At 36.0% G+C, this 14,702-nt stretch overlaps 1 protein-coding gene across 1 annotated transcript; it reads left to right on the top strand.

Annotated features, from left to right (window-relative positions):
- Positions 1–10,683: 10,683 nt before the first annotated feature.
- LOC139888150 (uncharacterized) lies at positions 10,684–11,905 on the top strand. The gene has a single exon (XM_071871181.1). It carries the CDS (start codon positions 10,700–10,702, stop codon positions 11,903–11,905), a length of 1,206 nt encoding a protein of 401 aa, XP_071727282.1. The 5' UTR covers positions 10,684–10,699.
- Positions 11,906–14,702: the final 2,797 nt, after the last annotated feature.

Here is a 14,702-nt window from a genome sequence, read left to right as displayed (position 1 = left end):
GCCAACCACTGTGCCTTTCCCATACTCGGTAAACATACCATTATTGCTTACAACAATTTATGAAGGTCTCACTAATTTTATTTAAACATTACTTTTTATCTTTACTCTATATATAATATAATATGTTAACAAAAGTATATATTGGTTTGTACCACTTTAATTTTATATTATTTTAATGTGTGTACATAGACATATGCTGAGTGATGGGAAGTAACTTGTTACCGAGTACGGAGTATTATATTATGTGCAATGTAAAGGGACAGGGACAGGTTTGATATATTGAATGAAATTGAGACAAAAGGTAGATTTGGTGTTGATAATGAATACGGAATATATCAAGAAATGTACGAAAAAATGATTTAGGTGTTAGATTGTGTTTGAAAGGAAATGGAATAAAGAGAGAGGGAGATGTATACGGTGATGTTTCGATTATATATTTGTTAAAACCACATTCCTAGAAGTACACTTAGTGACCTTTATTCTTTTATTCGAGATCAAGATTTAAGATGCACTCGTGCCTCTTGAGGCTATTCAAGCCCCAATCTTTAAAAATATACTCGTATCAAACAATATTGATGATCAAGTTGGATATAACAAAATTCAATCATATTTTCAACCTTATAATGGAGTAGTAAATAAACATCGCTTGTTTTTGTATTTGGAACAATTAATTTGAAGAGATTTTTCATGTTCGAATTGGAAGAGGGCATTTTCACACAGATAGTCATATGTCCATGTTTTACTGGATTATCTAGTGGCTGTTTCTGATGACATTTTTTTTAGTTCCTGGAGAAAAAAATATTAGTGAAGTTTAAACCTGATAGCTCTTTTGATGATATCATTGGGTTAGGCGAAATCATCTTGTGAATGGTTCATGTTTGTATGTGTTGGTAAGAAAGATATACAATGTGATGATTTCAGATACCTAAAAGAACTTTATGAAAAATTGTAAAGTATTGCTAATTGATCGATTAAAATTGTGAAACTTGTTAATAAAAAGTTAATGAATAGATTAGCAAGAAGTTGTGATGTGGTCCAGCGGTTGGTGGTCTGCCTCTTTTAGGGGATGTCAGGGGTGATCTCAATCGCTGTAAAAAAAAAATGAGTAGATTAGTAAAGTTCATTTTAAGTTTGGTTAAAGGTTGTTATGATACACTTTGGCATAATAACTTTTGAATAGTCTTTATTCATAAAGTTCAGAAAATAAAGAAAATTATGTGGAGTTAAAAAGAAATTAGAACATATAACGGTTGGGTCAAGGGATGAAGGGAATGTGCATAGCAAAATGATTGAAAATCTAAACTTCTCAAATATGACCCTTTAAAATTTTACCAATTTTCACTGGGACTTTAGTATCGATAGTAGTTGTTCGACCGATATTTCAAAATAATGTATTCTGTATTATGTTCAAATTTCAAGAACAACACATTTTGAAGTAGCTAGCTACAAAAGATAATCAGATTAGATCATGTATATTTGAACACAATTACTCATTCTGTTTACAATTTTGAATATGTGATCGGGAAAATTGTTTACATAAATCACTTTCACGTTTAATGAAAAGTCGGATATTTATTTATTGCTACCCTTTTGCCATTAAAATAATGACATGAACAATAAAACATTGTAAAGATATATTTATAATATATAATAAATAATAATTAATAATAATTAATAATTAATAATACTAATTAAAGGTTCGAGTAGTGAAAACTCTAGGAGGGAAAACAAAAACTAGTTTGAAGTAGGAAATATGCTGAAGAGACAGCATATCCATGTGGAGCATTAAACTTTAATTGGGTTTCAGATACTTTCCATGTACCTTCCTTTCCAACAAAGTTCTCATTATTTTATTTTATTACATTTTGGCCTTATTATTATGTTTTTATTATATATTATATATTATATATTATATTATTTTATATTTTATTGTAGAAAAACAAATTATTATATTACTGTACAATGTACAATACATTTACAAATGTTTGGTACATCACATGCATTTTAGCATGAGAACTTCACGAACCAAGCTAATATCAAAAATATGCCTAGAAGATGGATTATTGAACATCACAAGTATGGTAACTCATCTACAAAAGTTAGGTTTGTTCCCTGTAGATGGCTTTGTTGTTGTTTGGTTTCAATTTGTTGTAATATTTGTATTGCTCGGCTCGCCTTTAAAGCAACGTTTGTGGGATCTGTGGTTATTTTTTAAAAAGTAAAAAGGTTGTGGTGAGTTTGTAAAAGGTAAGAAGTAAACTATTTATAACCCCTATCTCTTTCAGAGAATGGGTTAATTTTTTGTAATTATTTGTATTGCTCGGCTCGCCTTTAGAGCCTTGTGACTACTTTAGGTTATGTTCGTGTCTGTTAACACCTATTTCCTCATGAGGTAAGGCTTAGTATGTCAACACGATACTAGAAGTAATCTAGCTTTAAGTGGGCGAGTGTTGCCGATTGATGTTTGCTCTTGGAAAATAATCCCTGCAGACCCGGTTCACAAGTATAGAAACTTGTGGGGTGGCTTAATCAATCTGTCGTCCGTAGAGCGTAAAGTGCTAGCCGGATGACTTCTAGTGAGAGAAAGTGTTAGAGAGAGAGAGAGGAAGTCTCGGCTCTCAAATTTGACAGAATGTCTGAACTCTGTAAAATGACGACCCAAGGGGTCTATTTATAGTGTCAGATCCACCAGATTGTTCGGGAACACGTGTCAGATGATGATACGTTCTGTTACTTGTGTTCCGAAATTTACGCTGAAAGTGGTGTTCTCCGGCCAGGGCTTACGCATAACGGATCAGCCTGTACAGCGGAGAACGCTGGACGGACAGTCTCATAAAACCGTTATTCTCAGTGCTTCTGATGGTAATTTTATGCGATCATTATGCCTATTATGAGTGTATACAATAGGATACACCATTAAGTCCCCCCAGTTTAATGACTTAAGCGTTTAAAAAATGATTAAGTTGTTAAACTTTTGATAACTCTTCCGAAACAAGCCTTTACGTTTCCCTTTTTGCATCGGGAAGCACATTACAGGCATTAAATGATAGGCGAAATTTACTGACATTGTGATGATTGCTTTTTGCATGGCTACAATACCCCACGCGCCTCTAGCTGTAAAAAGGCATTTCGATGTACTCGCTTTTTAATCGTGTCCATACACGTGTGTGATTGAAATTAAAACCCCCAAAATCTCCACCAAACACAGCTGTTACAACTTTTTCCCTTTTTAACCATCATAAACCCTAATCGAGCATTCACTTTCACAGCTTCCCTCTACAGTGTTCATCTCTTATCATCAATACCCTCTTTACTTCCTGTTTCATTAAAACTTTAATGGCAGCCTTAAAGGATGTTACAACTATTCATAGCAGAGTAAATGAGAAGTATTTAGGCGAGCTACTGCAACGTTTTCCTAGATTAGCTGGTGTTGAACCAACAATTCCTGCATTCAATGCTAGGGCCTGCTCACCACCTCCTGGCAAGGTTGCTATTTATTGCCATTCAATTTTCAACTTTTGTCTGCGACTGCCATTTACGCCGTTCTTTTTAGAAGTTTGCAAGTTCTACGGTGTTGCCGTTGGGCAATTCGAACCAGCATCAATTCAAAAGATTCTTATATTTGAAATGTATTGCCACGCAAGGAATATAGAGTCATCTATTCGTATATTTTGCCATTTGGTGCGTATAGCATCCCACGAAAAAGGTTGGTTCACATTCAACAAAGTTCATGGTTTTCTTAGACCTGCACTCGATCATCCCAGCCATGATTGGCACGCTTCATTTATCTTTATAAATGAAGATGCAATTGATGATAAATACTCAGCTGCTCGAGTTTGGCGTAAATACTTGCATACCGTATCAGTTACCTTTCCAAAACTAAAGAACAAGGAAAACATGTTGTTTAAGAGAATTAAGGCTGAACAGATCAACGACCGTTAAATATGGGGAACACATGCTTTCGTTGACATCTGTAAGTCAGGATTGGGATATCACACAAGGTTATGCCTGTGTTCTTGCTGGGAGAAAGAGTAAGTGCTTACTTTTGCTATTTATGCTTAAAAAGATGCTTCCCTTTATTTATCCAATTAACCACTGTGACTTTTAAACTTCTACAGAAATTACTCCGCTTACCGCCATGCGATCGTCGTCTTACTCGCAACTTACCTTTACCACTCAAAAAATTATTGACGATACTCCCGTTCCTGAAGAAGATGCTGTAAGGGAGGAGGAAGATGAAGAAGAAGAAGTAGAAGACATAGGTATGAACCGAGTTGCTTCTAGGGAACGTCGTGCCTCGAGTAATGAGAATGATAACACTGAATTTAGTAAAATACCAGACCACAACTTGTATTCGTTTTCTTTTAGGCCCAGTACTGGTGGATTTTATAATCCAGACCCTTCTTTATACATTATGCCACCCTTGAAATCTTGTGAAGCATATTGGAATTATTTTATAAGTAACAATTTCCCTTTATCTCCAACAGCTAGTGCATCACACCAAGACACTACATTAGTGACTCTTCCGTCCTCCGCCAAGAGAAGATGAACTGGTCAAAACCCTCCTTCATCCGCTCAATAGGGAGCTGTAACTAGTTCTTCTCAGCAACAAATTACGCTTCCCAATCTTGATACAAATACACTTTCCTCCTTTTTAAAGGGACCACCACACTCTTACCAGGATTTCATGAATTTTTTGAACGCCATGGTATGTCCTTCATTAGCCCAATTTTTTAGCAGCTTATCTGATGCAGATGCGAATAAGGTTAAGGCACAAAGTATCATTCTTAACATTGCTTCTGGGTTAAATAACCTTCAACGCCTATCTGAGTTGCAAAGCAATGAAATTACCACAAATAATGAATTATCTGCTGAAAAACAGAAAGTAGCCAAGATTGAACAAGTAGCTACATCCTTAAAGAGGGAATATGAGACGATGAAGAGGCTTTATGATAATAGCAACAAACAGAGGGCTGAATATAAGGAACAAGTCAAAGAATTATCCTTCAGAGAAAAGCAACACTTGAGCAAAATTGATGAACTAGTGAAGGAGAATGAAAAAAATACTTGAGCAGAATAATGCACTGAAAGAACAGCTTAAAGCTAAAGAGGAGAATGAAAAACGTATGATAGCTGGAATCCCTGCTCTTGTAGAGCGTATCTTTAATTGTCAAGCTCTGTCTCACAGGATACGTGAGTTTGTCCGTCTTACGAAATCTGCGGAACGACTGAACTTTTTCAACTTTATGAAAAGAAAACTGCCAGAATTGCCAAACCCAATGCCTGTTGTTATTACATCGAAGATTAATGAAAATGCCATGATAGAAGCTGATGCTGCTGGTTCACTGATAGAAAATATGAAGTTTACTGATCTTGAAAATCTTTGTAAAAAACCAAATGTAACGACAGACGATGTACTGAATTATACTCCTCAAGATGAATGAAATTCTATGTTTATATACATATGCTTTGCACAACATTTAATATTGCACTTGGTTGTAATTATTAGAAAGATGCTGCAAGTTAGTAAGATTTTTGGAGTGAACAATGCACAGGATATTGATATTGTATTTTGCAATTGTTATGGTTGTAAATATTGAAATTATATTCTCCGTTATACGCTTTCCGTCATGAAACTTATGAGGAAAAGTTATGAATTATTTTTGCCTTTAAATGTTTTGCTGGACGCCATGGTCCGTTATCCGTTTTGCTCTGCATTTTGTGTATATAAGTTGTGTCATGACATTTTTTGTAGATTCGTTTCATCGCTTCGATGCTTTAGTGAGTTCTACATGTCTCACTATCGATACAACCATTTTGAGTATGATTGCACTTCTACCACCGAAAGGATATATTTCTTTCTGCAGGTAGGGATGACACACAACTATGTGACACCTGAGTTAAAAAATCCTTGGCCGGATAAAATTTATGAAAAATATTGCCATAAGAATAATTGCTATTATTCATATTCTTAAAGAAATTTTTACATTTATGACTATATCTCATGCATTTGACAGTTGATCAAGTTGTCCATGCATATAGTGCTACGCGTAAAATTTCTTTAAGTTCATTGCATTCCAAGCTCTTTCGTATTGCTCGTCGGAAGGCGCAGTAAGCATGTGTGATCCATTCTGATTTACTTTTGTGACCTTATAAGGTCCTTCCCATTTTGGGGCTAGCTTTCCAAATTTGATTTGCCTGCTTGCCTCATTATCACGCAGCACCAAATCACCTACTTCAAACTGCACATGCTGCACTTTCTTGTTGTAATATTTTGACATTTTATGCTTGTGATCCGCTTGCCGGATGGCGGCCATCAACCTTCTCTCTTCCAATAAGTTGAGATTCTCCCTTAATGCTTCGGAATTAGCCTCAACATCAAATGCCATAATGCGTTGTGTTGGTACACATATTTCAGCCGGTATCACTGCCTCTGTACCGTATACTAGACTGAAAGGTGTTTCTCCCGTGCTCCGCTTTGGCGTTGTCCGGTGTGCCCACAACACATTTGGCAGCTCGTCCACCCATCCAGTTTGACTCAACCCCAACCGTGCCTTAATACCAGCAACGATTTCTTTGTTGGTAACCTCCACTTGTCCGTTCGCTTGAGGATGAGCAACAGATGTAAAGTTTTGCTTTATGCCCAGCTCTTCACACCAACTCCGAAATGGATTTTCTGCAGATTGCTTGCCGTTATCACTTACTATTTCATTCGGCACCCCATAACGGCACACGATATCATGCCAGACAAACTTCTTGACATTTTCTCCTGTGATTTTTGCTAAAGCCATTGCTTCAACCCATTTTGTGAAAAAATCGATTGCTACCACCAAGAACTTAGCATTACCAGTGCTTCTATTGAATGGCCCCACAATATCGATAGCCCACTTGCAGAACGGCCAGGCGGATGACACCGGTATCAAGTCATACTTTGGAAGACGCTGAATTGTACCATGCCTCTGACAATTCTCACATGTCTTTATGATTTCTGCTACATCTCGATAAAGGGAAGGCCAAAAATACCCTTGTCGCATGATCCGTGATGCCACAGTACGGAAGCTGGAATGTTGAGAACAAACTCCTTCGTGCATTTCTTTGACCACCTTTAATGCTTCATCTTCGGTTAAACACCTTAACAACGGACCATTGTAAGATTTTCGATAAAGGACACCGTTAACAATTTCATACATTGGTGCTGTCACTCTTATTCTTCTTGCTTCCGCCTTATCAACAGGTAACCATCCGTCATGCAAATATCTCAAATATGGAGTCATCCAAGTTTTCTTAGCACATTCAACTATTGCCATAATTGGTTTTTCATGTATTGATTTCTCCTTAAGCTCTTCAACCAATACTCGTTTGTGTAAATGATCAAAGGTTAAAGTAGCTAGCTTGCTCAAGACGTCAGCTTTTTTGTTCTTATTTCGAGGGATTTTCACGACCTCCAGGTTATCAAAATTCTTTGAAATTGTCTCCACCAACTTTACATATTGCCTCATGGATGTATCCCTTGCATCGAACGTTCCATTAACCTGCTGGGCGAAGATTTGAGAATGAACATATGCTCGTAAATTTGTTATGCCCATTTCTACCTCTATGTGGAGACCGGAGAGTAATGCCTCATATTCTGCTTCATTGTTTGAAGCATAAAAACAAAATTTCAATGCGTAGGTATACTCTTCTCCGTCTGGACTTGTTAAAACCAGCCCTGCACCTGTTCCCTCTTCACTGGATGCTCCATCAGTGTATAATTCCCACACATGTTATTGTGGTGCCGTTTTGTTGTCATACTCTACTTTTTCATTTGTTTCCAAGAGAAAATCTGCCAAAATTTGTCCTTTAACTGCATTCCGAGGAGCAAAATTGATTTCATACTCCCCCAACTCGATGGCCCATTTTGCTAAATGACCAGATGATTCCGGACGCCGGAGTATTTGCTTCAACGGCTGATCTGTTAATACTAAGATTGGATGACCTTGAAAATATCTTCGTAAACGCCGTGCATTATGCACAAGGGCATAAACCATGCGGTGAAGTGGTGGATAATTTGTTTCACTAAGCTGCAACACTTTGCTAACAAAATATATGGGCATTTGCACGCCGTTCCGTTCTGCGATTAAGATAGAACTTATCGCTTCTTTTGAGACAGCTAAGTACAAAATTAAGGTTTCCCCTTCTTTTGGTGCTGTTAATGTAGGTAATGTTTTTAGCAACTGCTTGACCTCTTGGAATGCATTTTCGGCTTCCGCCGTCCACACAAAATCTTTTTTATTTAAACAGCCTTTTAACACTTTCATGAATGGAAGCGACTTTTCAGCTGCTCTGGACAAGAATCTTGTTAATGCTGCTAGACATCCATGCAACCGTTGAACATCTTTCTTGCTAGTTGGTGACTTCATGTATTCAATTGCTTGAATTTTCTTAGGATTAGCTTTAATACCACGTTCTGTGACAATATGACCTAAGAATTTTTCCTCTTCCACACCAAACGTGCACTTCTTGGGATTTAATTTCATATAAAGTTGATGTTACAGCTCCAAACGTCATTAAAGCAGTTCTTCCCAAAATTATGTTGTACTGTGAATGTGCTTTAACCACCAGGAACTCAACGTTGGCTGTGCGTCTTAGGGGTGGCTTGCCCAAGGTTACTTCAAGCAGAATACTTCCTTCAGACCAGGACGGTTCACTTGTAAAACTTTCTAACGGCACATATGTTTCCTTCATTTTTTCTTGTACATCTTTGGGAAGCTGTATGAAGCAATATTCATACATAATGTCAGTTCCAGCTCCTGTGTCCGTATAAATGTTGCGTATTAAGCAATTAGCAACTCGTGCTTCTATAACCACCGGACCATCGGATGGATTTGTGTTGAACATAGAAGGAAATGATATTAATTGCTCTTCCCAATCTTCCAACACTTCTGCCTTCCTCCGTTGTCCATTTTTCCATGGATGTATCATTCCTACGTCTATGGGTACCAATTCGTTACCCTTGCCTTCTTTGTCAGGGTTGGTGAGATGATTCGTCTTAATAATGGATGGCGCCATTGTTAACACCTATTTCCTTATGAGGTAAGGCTTAGTATGTCAACACGATACTAGAAGTAATCTAGCTTTAAGTGGGCGAGTGTTGCCGATTGATGTTTGCTCTTGGGAAATAATCCCTGCAGACCCGGTTCACAAGTATAGAAACTTGTGGGGTGGCTTAATCAATCTGTCGTCCGTAGAGCGTAAAGTGCTAGCCGGATGACTTCTAGTGAGAGAAAGTGTTAGAGAGAGAGAGAGAGGAAGTCTCAGCTCTCAAATTTGACAGAATGTCTGAACTTTGTAAAATGACGACCCAAGGGGTCTATTTACAGTGTCAGATCCACCAGATTGTTCGGGGACACGTGTCAGATGATGATACGTTCTGTTACTTGTGTTCCGAAATTTACGCTGAAAGTGGTGTTCTCCGGCCAGGGCTTACGCATGACGGATCAGCCTGTACAGCGGAGAACGCTGGACGGACAGTCTCATAAAACCGTTATTCTCAGTGCTTCTGATGGTAATTTTATGCGATCATTATGCCTTTTATGCGTGTATACAATAGGATACACCATTAGTGTCCAAGTTGTGAGACAGGTCAGAGTTATCATGTATTGTTTGAAAGACTCTTTCGTTGGTTGATGAAAGTTCTTTAATTGATTAAGTGTTCCCTATTGTTGTAAAGAAAATTCGATAACTGGAAAATAAAGAATTGTGGTACTACATATAAATTAGCATACCCGAGATCTTAAAAATGGGAAGGAATCATAAAGAGCTTGGGCTGGAGAACCATGTATGACGTTCGAAAAACTCCTTTTTTCAATGATTTATTTGAAGCTTTTTATTTGAATCTCGTCTAACACTATAGCACTAGCCAAGTGTTCTTTCTCGTATACCACTACAATTTTATTTTAAGCAACACTAAACGTAGCCTTAAAATTACATTAATTAAGCTTACTATATGTATATTTATAAACTCAATTGAATTAATTGTAGTATGGAAGTATGGATATTCTTGTTGATATGGACTATTATAATTTAAATATAATATCAATATTTATTAATGTGACTTCGATTAACAAATAAGGAATTAAGTTATAGACGAAGCAGTATCATTAAGGTTGTATATGATTACCTCTTAATTGAATAGTTCAACATCGAGTGCTGAATCATTTAACGCGTTTGTTTCAGGATCTCTGGATGACATACGATACTGAATGATTCAAAATTTATAGTTGAATCATTCAAATCAGAAACATTCATAACTGAAATATTGTCTAAATGGTTAAGTACATAAATTTTATGTAATATTATGTTTATATTTGTATTAAAAACATTTGATAAACAGCTATATTGCTTTTTATTAATACCAAAAGTTAATAGCGTAGTTTTATCATCTATATTATTTATTTATTTAAAGTTATTATCAAACAAGTATTTATTATTCGTAAATAATTTTATTTAAAACTTTTAAATTATTCTTATTTTTAATTTTTAAATTAAAAATTAACTTATTTTTAATTTTTATAATGCAGAAACAAAGCTTGGCCTTGCCCCCCGGCCCCGCCTCTTCTTCTTCCTTATTTATATCACTTGCCACTATTAAACCCTAGCTATACACTCTCTCATTTCGTTCATCACTACTAAATCAACAACAGTAACATTCACATTCATTATGGCTTCCGCTTGCCTAAACCGCATTTCGCCGGAGAATCTATTAGACCGGTCTCCGGCGTATTCATCCTACGTCTGGTATAATGCTACCAAACGTATTTCTTCTCCGGCAAAAAACTGCTCGCATCCGCAGGCTGTTCCAGATCCGTCAAAAACGCTTTCAGATCTACCGGAGGATTCAGATCTGAACGAATTTGACGGATTCGAGTTCAGTCTTGATGATCCTGTTACAATGCTTCCGGCCGATGAACTGTTTTCCGACGGTAAGCTCGTTCCGTTACATTTATCATCTATCCGTCAGGATGTTGCCACGTCAACAACAATTTCACCAAATGCCGTTACTCCAGATACCCCGTACTCTCACCGGAGAATTGACGAATCATTCGCCGCCGATCCGTACCTATTTTCACCTAGGGCACCTAGGTGTTCTAGCCGTTGGAAGGAGCTTTTAGGTTTCGGTAAGCTTAATAACAATAACAACAATAATAACGCTAATATTAATATTAATATTAATATTAATATTAATAAAGATGATAACAAATCAATTAATAACCGGTGTGGAGCAACTCGATCTATCAGACAATTTCTACATCGAAGCTCAAAATCATCAATCGAATCATCAGTAAACACTCCATTACTGAAGGATATAGATACAGAATCTGTATCTATATCATCACGTCACTCTCTGTCGTCATCCTCTTCCGGTCATGATTTGGACGATCTACCTCGTCTCTCTCTCGATTCCGATAAACCTACAAAATTGAACATGAATACGAACCCTAGCAATCGACCGAGAACGAGACTAGTTAAAACGACAACACAGTCAATCGATTCACGTGCTGCCGCACGTGTTAGCCGGAGCAATGCTCGTCGGTCAACGGAAAAAACGGTTATTACTGACCGTGGATTGTCAATTGATAGTCCGAGAATGAACTCGTCCGGTAAAATCATATTTCATAGCTTGGAACGTAGTTCAAGTAGTCCGAGTAGCTTAAACGGTGGACCGAGATTTAAACACAGAGGAATGGAACGATCGTATTCAGCTAATGTACGTATCACTCCGGTTTTAAACGTTCCGGTTTGTTCACTATCAAAAACCGGTGGTATGTTTGGATTTCCGATTTTTTCATCTCAGCAGAAACGAGACTCTAGTTGTACAAACGCCGGTCCGAACCGTAGTCAACGATTTAACGGCAAGTCAAACTAAGGTTTTGTCAATCAATGAAGTTATTTTGTAGGCTAGCATTAGGTATCTAGCATTCTAGCTCTAGCAATTTTTTTAGATTGTGTATCTATTTTTATTAATTTCGGTTTTCGGATGCTAATTTATAATGTTTGAAATGAAATTCTCCTAGTCCTAGTATTGCGATGTGAATTTTCGGTAATTTATTAATTAATCGATTAAAATATAATGTTTTCTGAATGTAAATATTATGTTGTCGCTAAAGGAATCTCATAAAATAATTTGAACATGGGTTTGTGTGAATATAAAATGATACTGTAGCATGTTATCAGTTATCTAAAGGATAGGAAGGAAAACTGTTAAGAATCAGTATCTTACTTTTAAATGAATTATTAAAATTAAAATAAGAAAAAAGATAATATATATTCGAACCTACGAAAACGAAAATGTAAATCTACTACTACTACGTACTAATTTAGAAAGTGTTATAATAATAATAATAATAATATAGATATGGATAGTCAATTTTGGTGTATACATATAGTCAATTTTGGTACACAAAGTATGTATTTTTATATTGAGATTTTAGGCTATAAATACTCATGAATGCAAGCATTAAACTTGCACCATTTCTCACACTTACAAAGTGTTTCTTTCTTTCTCTCCATTATCATCTTTGTTCTTACACTTCATTATTAGTATTCTAAATCAAGAATCAAATCACTAAAGGTAGTTATAAGCCTACTGAATTATAACATCAAGAATCAAACCACTAAAGGTAGTTATAAGCCTACTGAATTATAACATCAAGAATCAAACCACTAAAGGTAGTTATAAGCCTACTGAATTATAACACGTTATCAGCACGATAATCTTAATACTAAATATGGTTGGCTCTGCCACCAAAATGATATATGGTCGGTTATACCACCAAAATGATATATGGTCGGTTATACCACCAAAATGATATATGGTCGGTTATACCACCAGAATGATATAGGTCGGTTATACCACCTGAAAAAATATATGGTCGACACTGTCGCCAAATTTTCATTTATGTTTACTAATATTTATATTTTTGTTATATAACATTTATTTATGATTGCTTACACATGGTCGACACTGTCACCTACTTATCATTTATGTTATATTAAATTCATGTTTAATGTTTATATACTTATGAATATAAATTGACTCTAATTTATCATGATGTTTGTTTTAATTTTTGATAATAGAAAATGTCGAATCTGGAAAAGCTTAAATTTACTCCTTTAGAATCAACTGGAAACAACTACATGCCATGGGTTATAAAAGTAAAAATGCATCTTAAATCAATGGGCATTCTTGAAACCATAAATGAAAACAACACTTGTTCTGAAAAAGAACAAGCTACGGCATGTTGCTTTATTCATCAACATATTGATGAATGCTTACAAAATAATTATGTGACTGTAGAAGATCCCCATGTTTTATGGGAAGGTCTCAAAAGCAGATTCAATAATCAAAGAGAAATTTTACTTCCAGCTGCAATGGAACAATGGAGAACATTAAGGTTCCAAGACTTTAAGAAAGTAAATGAATACAGCTCAGCTCTGTATAATACATGTTCACAACTTAAATTCTGTGGACATGAAATTAGTGATGCAGACATGATGGAGAAAACTTTCTCCACAATGAATGCTGCAAACATCACAGTGCAAAGAAATTTGAGAATGCTAAAGTTCAAAACATATCCTGAACTTAATTCATATCTCTTAGTTGCAGAGCAAAATGATGAGCTATTAATGAAAAATCAGCAATCCCGTCCTACTGGTACACTTGCAATCCCTGAAGCAAATACTGCAAATAATTATAAACAGGGACAAGGACGCGGGCAAGGTCGTGGTTATAATAACCATCACCATCATCATGCCAAAAGCCATAACTATGGTAGAAACCATCCTTATGGTAATGGTAATGGGCGTGGACGTGGTCGTGGTCGTGGCCGTGGTGGTCAAAGAAATAGTAATCCACGAAAATATAAATATCAACCACAAAACAAGCCCATTAAACAAGATGTTGAAGAAAATTCTTCTAAAAATTCTGAAGAATCTTGCTACAGATGTGGTAGAATGGGCCACTGGGCTAATACTTGCCGAACATCTAAACATCTTGTTAAGATGTATCAGGATTCGCTGAAAGGTAAAGAAAAGGAAGTAAATTTTGTGGATAATATTGATCCAACAGTCACTGAGAAACCATCTGATTTATATGAAGATTTCTTGAATGTTTAAGTTGTGTGTCTTTTGAAAAATAAACGATTTAATATCGTCTGTCTTTGTCATTATGTTTGCTAAATGTTTCAGTACTATCTATTTGCGTTTAAAATATTGTGTAATATTAATGTACTCACTATTTATTTCTTATATATGAAGTTCAATATGAATTTTGCTGGAATACAACATCAATCAAGTGGTGGAGATCTCTGTATAGCAGACAGTGGAACTACACACACTATACTTAAATCCGAGAAATATTTTATTGATCTAAAACCAACGGAAGGAACTATACATACAATATCAGGACCTGCTAACTTGATAAAAGGGATAGGAAAGGCAAATTTCATACTACCAAATGGTACAAAATTTTTAATAAATGATGCCTTATTTTCTCCCAAGTCAAGCAGAAATTTATTGAGTTTCTCCGACATATACCTTAACGGGTATGATTATCAGTCAGTGACAACAGAAAATGAGAAATATTTAAGTATCACTGACAAGAGTCATGTGGTTGAAAAACTGCCAAGACTTAGTTCTGGATTACATTATACACATATAAATGT

This window comes from Rutidosis leptorrhynchoides, chromosome 2 (genome assembly GCF_046630445.1).
Source record: "Rutidosis leptorrhynchoides isolate AG116_Rl617_1_P2 chromosome 2, CSIRO_AGI_Rlap_v1, whole genome shotgun sequence".
NCBI classification, from domain to species: domain Eukaryota; kingdom Viridiplantae; phylum Streptophyta; class Magnoliopsida; order Asterales; family Asteraceae; genus Rutidosis; species Rutidosis leptorrhynchoides.
The sequence above is the reverse complement of the archived record's forward strand: the minus strand, read 5'-3'. Positions and strand labels throughout refer to the sequence as shown.